At 44.1% G+C, this 9,036-nt stretch overlaps 1 protein-coding gene across 3 annotated transcripts; it reads right to left on the bottom strand.

The window, feature by feature from the left end:
- Positions 1–4,275: 4,275 nt before the first annotated feature.
- On the bottom strand, positions 4,276–8,733 carry LOC123146934 (cyclin-B1-2). 3 transcript variants are annotated; one of them, XR_006472990.1, is made up of 4 exons: positions 8,116–8,732; positions 7,919–8,019; positions 5,343–5,500; positions 4,276–4,734 (listed from the first exon to the last, which is right to left on the bottom strand). XR_006472990.1 is itself a non-coding variant. In XM_044566193.1 (4 exons), exons 1-4 carry the CDS (start codon positions 8,242–8,244, stop codon positions 4,663–4,665), a joined length of 474 nt encoding a protein of 157 aa, XP_044422128.1. In that variant the 5' UTR covers positions 8,245–8,733; the 3' UTR covers positions 4,276–4,662. The 3 variants fall into 3 exon arrangements, 2 of the variants coding, with proteins under 2 accessions (XP_044422128.1, XP_044422129.1); XM_044566193.1 differs by having other exon boundaries at positions 5,343–5,514; positions 8,116–8,733; XM_044566194.1 differs by having other exon boundaries at positions 4,276–5,500.
- Positions 8,734–9,036: the final 303 nt, after the last annotated feature.

Raw genomic sequence — 9,036 nt, 5'->3', positions numbered from 1 at the left:
AAAGGGGTATTGTCTAACTATTTGAGATAAAAGAAAAGATTTGATAAAGCTCAGGAAAAAAAAGAGGTAAAGGATCTTTTTGAAAATTAAGTTTTAGAGAAATCCTTTCCTAAAGGCTTTCTAGTTTCTAAGGTCACGTCCTACAGTCAACATGTGCTCTGATACCATCTCTGTAGCGACCCGACCTCAAACGGCCAAGCCTCTGTGTATTCGTGCCATCCCTAGATCGGTATGCTGGCACACACAGTACATTAATGTATATATCAAAGTGCAATCACATGTATAAATAACGTAAAACTGATATATACCTCATAAGTCTCAGCGGAAACAAACATAAGGGTGTGGAGTCCATCAACGCCAACGGTAAGTTGAGTGTAGACCGTAACCCTACAACGTAACTCTTACTCGTCGTAGAAAATTCCTGCAACATAAGACGTTGCAGCCCTGTAGGTCAGTACATTGAATGTACTGGCAAGTCACATCATAAGAATAATGAACCTATTTGTACATGCAATTTGGCTGGTGGAAAGCTCTAAGTTTAGTTTTTGCATAAAGCTAGTTTTTCCCTAGAATAAAAGATATTATTCTACCACTATTGTATAGCATAGGATGAGTTGGTAAACCCAACTCAATCTATTCCCAAAGTTTCATTTAAAACCCAACTGTTTAATTAAGAGTGATGAGATCTCGCAGCATTTCCACTCTCTATAGCGACCCGACCTCAAACGGCCAAGCCTCTGTGTATTCGTGTCATCCCTGGATCGGTATGCTGGCACACACAGTACATCAATGTATATATCAAAGTGCAATCACATGTATAAATAACGTAAAACTGATATATACCTCATAAGTCTCAGCGGAAACAAACATAAGGGTGTGGAGTCCATCAACGCCAACGGCAAGTTGAGTGTAGACCGTAACCCTACAACGTAACTCCTACTCGTCGTAGAAAAATCCTGCAACATAAGATGTTGCAGCCCTGTAGGTCAGTACATTGAATGTACTGGCAAGTCACATCATAAGAATAATGAACCTATTTGTACATGCAATTTGGCTGGTGGAAAGCTCTAAGTTTAGTTTTTTGTATAAAGCTAGTTTTCTCTAGAATAAAAGATATTATTCTACCACTATTGTATAGCATAGGATGAGTTGGTAAACCCAACTCAATCCATTCACAAAGTTTCATTTAAAACCCAACTGTTTAATTAAGAGTGATGAGATCTCCCAGCATTTCCACTCTCTGTAGCGACCCGACCTCAAACGACCAAGCCTCTGTGTATCCATGCCATCCCTGGATCGGTATGCTGGCACACATAGTACATCAATGTATATATGAAAGTGCAATCACATGTATAAATAACGTAAAACTGATATATACCTCATAAGTCTCAGCAGAAACAAACATACGGGAGTGGAGTCCATCAACACCAACGGCAAGTTGAGTGTAGACCGTAACCCTACAATGTAACTCTTACTCATCGTAGAAAATTCCTGCAACATAAGACGTTGCAGCCCTGTAGGTCAGTACATTGAATGTACTGGCAAGTCACATCATAAGAATAATGAACCTATTTGTACATGCAATTTGGCTGGTGGAAAGCTCTAAGTTTAGTTTTTTGCATAAAGCTAGTTTTTTCCTAGAATAAAAGATATTATTCTACCACTATTGTATAGCATAGGATGAGTTGGTAAACCCAACTCAATCCATTCCCAAAGTTTCATTTAAAACCCAACTGTTTAATTAAGAGTGATGAGATCTCCCAGCATTTCCACTACTAGATGCTCAAGTTGTCCGTAACCAGGGACACGGCTAATTGATTAGGTTTTAACACTCTGCAGAGGTTTGCGCACTTTTCCCCACAAGACTCGATCGCCTCCCTTGAAATTCTCGCACTGCCTAGTGTTTGAGAACAGGATGACCGAAACATAGTCTTTCGAAAGTATTTCCCCTTAATCCATGGATAGGCCGGTACACCTACTCATTCTACATCTGCTATCCCCTCCCGGAAGGGGTCACACTAACTACTCAACTAAGCCAGAACCCATATTGGCTTGTGGCTGCACACGTAAGCTTCTAGACATGAGAATACGATTGATCTCTTTGAGCCTGGGCGGACGGACCACTAGTGGTGCACCACCATGGATTTCCCATGCATGCTCCCACTGTACTTCGCCACCATTCAAACCAAACCTCCGCCCAGGTAGTTCATTAAGTTATCTTGGTCCTACTTACTACTTTGTCACTCTTCTCTCACAATGAACACTTCCCAATCCACGTCTACATTGGCGAGGCAAAACTAAACTTAAGCGGTGGTGACAAAGGTATATGGTTCAAACCTACCTCAATGAACTACTAGGTAAAAACATAGCCAACCTGCATAAATTTTCCTACCATGCATTCCTACTATAATGGACTAAGTGCAGATAAAAAATATAGGTAATTAAAAGTATGGTCAAATGTGAACTTGCCTTGATACTGATAGTTGAATTCTAGAGATCGATAATACTCGGCTTCGCACTCTGGACAGTCTATCATCAAAGTAAAAATAGCATACATAGGCAATCATTCCAGAGAGCAATAACATGCAACACAAAGGACTCGGAAAACCAAATGGAAACCCAACACACATAACTTGCATGCAAATAATTCTAGGTGCCAACAATAAGTGACATAAGGTGCAAAACCGTGATGTGATCTATCGTCCATACTTGCATAGTAATAAAACTATCATGGACAGGTCCTAGGTGTGTGAAAATATGTGACAATGGTCCAAGTGGTAGGGTTTGGCTACGGTGACATGGTGCAAAAAGAATCACATCAATCGGAGCTACGGTTTAGGAGATATGGCCAGTTGAAGTTTGAATTCAGACCTGAATAAATTCAAATTTGAAATTGGCCATAAGTTTTCAAAGCTGGTTCTCTGGATAAAGCTATTCGAGACGAACAGTTTGCCGCTGGTTTCGTCGAATTTGGACTTACGGTTAAAAAGTTGTGGCTATTCTAAGTTTAGGGACTAATCTGCTAATTACAGGGACTAAACAGTGAAGAAAACTATCACAAACAGGTCCCTGACACGTGGCAAATTCCTACTGGTGCATACCCATTCATTGCGGAGCTTAACCGGTGAACGGTCGACATATAAGAAAAACGGGCTACCGCGGCTAAACTAAGTGAACCGGCCGGTTTAAAAATAAAACCAGTGATTTTTTTCGTGTAACGGTTCACAAAAAAAACCTAGACTTAGAAAAGAACGAGGAGGCCGGGCGGCTCACAGAGGGCAACTGCAGCGGCGCCGGCGTTGGCCAGGACCTCGGCGTCGATGGGGCGACGGTTTCGGTGGGCTTCGACGGTGGCGAAGTGGACGAAGGGGTGCGGCATGGCGCGGGCGTCGCGGTGGTGGTGGCGGGGATCCTCGGGGCGTCCGGATGGGCGGCGCGAGGACGACGGGGCTCCGTGCTCCGGCGGGGCTATCCGTCGGTGGGGCGGCGGCTGCGGCGGTCCTCGGCGGCAGGGAAGGCGACGGGGAGATGCGGCGCGACGCTACGCGCTCGGTGGTGGTGGCGGGGTTCCTCGGGGCGTCGGAGTCGAGAGGGGCGAAGGCGGCAGAGCACCTGTGCTTCGGGCGCTCCGGCGAGGTCGGTGTCGATCGAGGCGTTGTTCCGGCTCGAACTAAGACAAAGCAAGATGTCAAGGAGATGCGCGAGGAGTAGGGGAGTCAGAAAATTACCAAGAATAAGATGAACTATTTCTCAAGTTCAACTAAATTCCATAAAAATTCATAAAAGTCAAACAGTGCTACTGTTGCTTTTAAAATCAATAAAAATCATTTTTTAAATAGCAAAATTATTTCAAACTTATTTTCTCCTAATTTTCCATTGAAGGGAATCATTTTACCCTTATTTATATTTATTTATTTTTAGGAGAAAAATAATTTGAATTAAAACTAAATAATTTCCAAGAGTATTTGAAACTTGGAAATTCAAATAACTTCAAAGTGACTTCAAATTATTCCTTTGAAACTTACAACTCTCTTTCTTAGAATTTGAAGAAGTCATTTCATCTTCCCCCATGAACTCATTGAGTTGCTTAAAGTTTCTAAATTTGAAATTTTTCAAATGGAATTCAAATTATTTTCAACCCCTTTTTTATTTCTTCAAATGAAAGAAGTCATATTATCTTCACTCTAGGGTCTTGTGATGAGATGACTTTGAATTCATGGAGATCAAGAAAAATGCAAGATGAAAGTTTTGGGAAAGTCCTTTTATTCCCTCTCATTCAACTTTCAAAAGAAAATCAATTTCCACTCAATTTCACAACATCATTCACACAACAATCAAACAAACAGTCATAATTAATTATTTAATATAACATTCCAAAATTTAGAATTTTGGGATGTTACACAAAGGGAGAAAGGGGCACGCAGCCAGAACAACTCCTTCCAGCAGTTCGATCAGTCTGGTAGATGTAAATGTCGTTGTTGTGGTTCCCGGGCTATTTCAGCTACCCTGAACCAGGAGTGCCGCCACCATGGGGATTCCCTCCACACTTCCAGCAAGGGCCCTTCCTCCCAACAAATAAATCAGTGGATGGCCAAAGGTAACTTCCAGCAGATCCCGCTTCAATATAGCAATTCTAGGCAGCCTCCTCTTCTTGTTGCACCTTTACAAGTTCAGCAACAGCACCTTCAAGTTGAGCAGAGTGGGGCTCTCCAGTGTCTCACATGCAAACTCAACCTGTGCAGCAAGCAAATACTCAGGGTCAGCAGCAGACAACAAACTAAACTACAAAGCAGAAAGCTCTTTAAAGCAAAATAAATAAATCCCATTATTGGTTCTGAAGCAGTAGAGGAATTGACAGTACAAAGGATGTAAAATTTCAGGGAAATTGTCCAGACACACAAACATGGTAAATGTCTTTCAGACTGTAACCAAGCGCCTCCTAATTTGGCAAACAAATTAATGAACTCCGGGATAGTACAAATAAATCTTGAAAAGAACCAAAGCTATATAAGCAACTACAGAGCATTCTTCGGGTATTGGTAACTCGGCCCCTATGCCTAGAATCCAAGATTAGCTGCACATGTATAGGGTCGACATCAAGAATCCAATCAACCATACATGAATACATCTATTAATTATATCTATTTTATCACTAAAGTATGAAGGCATGCATCTAGCAAATTTGGTCAGACCACATAAGAAATGTAAAAACACAACATCTCTCAGTTTGTACAGATCGATGTTATATTTAGGTGGGTTGCCATGTTTCTAACAGAATTTAGATTCAACCAAAGGAGGTGCATGATAACTACATTTAATCAAATTATCAAATTCAGTTGTACTTTCTCAAATATGAAGTGGCACGTGATGACTTGCAGACTTTGCACATTTGGAGTCATATGTCTCTTCCCTTGTGTACACAGCTCGTCACAAGTAGTAGCGTTGTCAACTGCTTTCCAGGCCCCCAGGAACAGCAGGTTCTCCTCCATGAGCGCATAACCTGCTTGCGTGAGTCTCAAAACCACAAATCAACCAGAATTGAAGAGGCGGTTAGTCTGACTCTGAATGAAAATATCAATTTCCCAGTGTTGGCTTAATTATATGAGTGTGGGGTGCAGCAGTAGCCGACACATAGAGGGACGATCGCGTGGCAGCTGAGACTGGATGCGTCTGTCTCCACCGGGCTGGCCACGCCACCGTCGAGCCCCGGAGGAGACTTGGTCGACCTTCCTAAACCGGAGCTCCGATTGGCCGCACCCGCCACTGTCGAGCCCCGAAGGACACCCGGTCGACCTGCCTAAATCGGAGCTCGGATGGGCCACACCCGTGGCAATTAGCCATGGCTGCCGGCACCGCTCGCTGGACCCCAAGGTAGGAGATGTGCAATGGAAAATCGGGCGAGACGTGGCCGCGTGCGGGCGGCGCATGTGGTTAGCGGCCCGGCGAGGGGAGCTTGGGGCATTTCCATTTGGGGACGATTGGAGAGGGGGGTGAAGAGGGCAAGCCTGAGTAGGAGACGTGCTTGGGGCAGAGCGGCACCCGGCGGCAGCGACCAGGCGGTCTGAAATTGGAGATCATGTGTGGGGATAGGCGAGGGCATGTGATGAACAGGGAAGAAATCGAAGCGGTAGGCTGACTTACAGATAGTAATGATGCGGACTGTGGGTTGATTCTTAAAAAGTATAGGGACCTTTGTGTAAAAAGAATGCGATGGTGAACCCGATAGAGTCAATCTATACTTTATTATTTGTGTATATATATATATATATATATATATATATATATATATATATATATATATATAGTATAGTATAGTATATACTAGCACATATGCCCGTGCGTTGCAATGGGAGAAACAAAATTAATGTATTTCTTTTTTCAATTTTGTTGTTGTTATACATAAGCATAATGTCCCATAATGAATTCACTACGAAGAACATGCTAGTTGTCCCGTCAAACAAAATACACAACAACATAGAATCCAGCATGATAATAAAGTCTAAAAGAAATGTATACCAATCATTAATCACGAAAAGAGCATTAGCGTCTCATACTCTGTTAAAAAAAAGAGCCTTAGGGTCGATGGTATGTCTGAATGTTACAGTCCAGCAGCACTAAAGATGACTTATTTAAATTAAAGCCATCTCAAATTCCCCAAATCCTTGCCCACAAATCTTTCTGCATTTATCAAAGCTCCACACAAAAAATCTCAACATTTTTGGGCACTTTCTAGAACCTAGTCCTAGTTACCCATTTGAATTAAATTCAAATATGTTTGAATTTAAACCTTGCAGTCATGTCCACTTCACTTTTATCGATCTAAATCTGCTGTATCCAAATTCATTTGATTTATCCAGCCTACCTACACATTTTACTTAGAGATTTGGGAAGTGACTAAAGATATTCCACAAGATAAAAGCCAGGCCCAGATGATTTTTCTTCTAGCTTCTTTCAGGATTTAGACCAAACATCTCTGTGGCTGACTGCAGGAGAGGTGGGGAATGGACTGTGCACGCACAGCATATTACATCTGATCAGGCCAACAGCGAACTCAAGGTTCTAGCTCAATTCCTCAGTTCTGTCTATCTCAAGGTTGGATCCTTGGATAAACGAGCTCTTAGAATGAACCACTCAGTGGAATTTTCAGTCAGGAAATCCCATCAGCTTATGAATTTTGGAGGATGTACTGAGCTCATTTATCGGTGTATTTGGGACTGCTCGTCACCAAAAAAGGAAAAAAAATGCCTGGATGCTCATCAGAAACCATATCAAAGTCAGAGAGCTCCTTAAAAAGCAAGGACTCGACGACAGTGATACCTGCCCCTTTGGATGCAACGACCAAGAAACGTTTGCACATTTAACTCTGAAGTGCATCAGGATGAAGCATATATGGGGCCTTATGGGCATAAGGCTAGATGATGTGAAAGAATCGGCTGGCATTTTTAACACGGGTGACAAGCTTCTCTGTGAGACAAAAACAACGAACCATATACTCTCTGGTCCATTTGGCTTGCAAGGAATCGAAAGGTCTCGATGACATTAATATACCTCCAGTCATGAAACAATGTGTGAATTTGGTCAAAATATGGGCGCACAGGGCAGGAAAAGATGAAAGGCTCTCTATTAATTTGGCAAAACTGAACTCCCCCTCTCTCCCTAATGCATCAATCACTCCGGATGCACTTGCTGTGCTCTGGTTTGTAAAACTCTCATTCACAAGCGTTAAGCGTGTGCGCTTCTAGATGTAATAATCTAAAGGTAGGGGCCCTGATTTGCTCAACAAAACAAAAGAAGTAAGGTCGAATTGACGACCCCAACAACTGCAGCTCCCAGATCATACCGCTAAAAAAATCTAATACCGGTGGCTCTTTAGTTAGACAAAACCTATTTCCAGGAGGGGGGCAGTGAGAGAACCAACCTGGAGAGGATCTGGGTGTCGAGATCCCTGCGGATGTTGAAGGTCGATCCGTAGATGGCCTCGGTCCCAAACTTCTTCTTCTTATCCCAGAACTTGGCCTCCTACACGCGCGCGCACCAAAAAAAGAAAAAAAAACTCTGATTCAGCACGCACTAGGGTTTGGGGGAATGAACGGGGGCGGATCGAGGAGGGTTTACCTTGATGGTGGCCTGGACGGGGTGCGCTAGCGCGAGGTCGCCATGGACGCTGTTGTTGACGCCAAAGCGGAGGACGTCGTGGGTCTCGCCGAGCTCCTTCTTCGTCATCAAACCGCCGCCGCTCGCCATCGCCGCTACTGAGCCTTTTTTCCTCTCTCTGTTCTCTCTGTTGTCTTGGGGTCGTGTGCCGCTATGCTCAACGCCATCAGGGGGGACGCGCTCGATCCCCACGTGCCCGACCGACCCTGCCGCCCGGCGAACCACCACCAGACCGCCGCCTACCGGTACCTCGCCCCTTCTGCCCCGAGGTCGCCTCCCATGGAGCCGTCGTCACTCCTGACGTGCTTCAGCCGGCGGCACTCCAAGACCGCCTCCAGGGCCAGGATCCACTGGACGCCCTCTGCCCCGAGGTCGCCTCCAATGGATGCGCCGTCATCTTCCCTCGCAGACGCGCCGCTGCTCTCTGCTCCTCTCGTGCTCCGACCACCGCAAGCTGCCGCCCCTGGCGGTCGTCCGCATGCCGTCTCAGCCTGCCGCTACCGCCGCTTGCTGCGTAGATCGCCAACCTCCTCGCATATCTCCTCTGCCTACGCAGCACCCGAGCCAAATTAGTACCACCTTGTTTATACTACGATTTTGTTCATACAAATTATAAAAGCGTATTATAACATGTGAAAAAAGTGTATTGTGACGGTGAACCCACGGAGTCAATCCGTGCTTTATTATTATTAGGGATTAGGGATAGATATAGCAAAAAGGCCCGTGCGTTGCAACGGGTAAAAATAAAAAATGTGTGCACCTTTACCTGCTAAAACCACGACAGCACTGCTATAGATGATTAATTTTCCACTATATAAATAGAGTGGAACAAAAGTTGTTGAGTAATTAATCTAGAAGATATGTCATTTTATTCACTGTTCA

The sequence above is a fragment of the Triticum aestivum genome, chromosome 7A (genome assembly GCF_018294505.1).
Source record: "Triticum aestivum cultivar Chinese Spring chromosome 7A, IWGSC CS RefSeq v2.1, whole genome shotgun sequence".
Classification (NCBI taxonomy): Eukaryota; Viridiplantae; Streptophyta; class Magnoliopsida; order Poales; family Poaceae; genus Triticum; species Triticum aestivum.
Note: the sequence above shows the minus strand (reverse complement) of the source record. Positions and strands in the feature narration are given on the sequence as shown.

What these genes read in the sequence shown, in the direction of transcription:
- LOC123146934 (XM_044566193.1), bottom strand. Translation starts at nt 8,244, where the DNA reads ATGGCGAGCGGCGGCGGTTTGATGACGAAGAAGGAGCTCGGCGAGACC. An exon ending in GACACCCAGATCCTCTCCAG is followed by an intron (nt 5,515 to 7,918) that starts GTTGGTTCTCTC and finishes TGTGGTTTTGAG; the next exon opens with ACTCACGCAAGCAGGTTATG. An exon ending in GCCACTTCATATTTGAGAAA is followed by an intron (nt 4,735 to 5,342) that starts GTACAACTGAAT and finishes CTTGCTGCACAG; the next exon opens with GTTGAGTTTGCATGTGAGAC.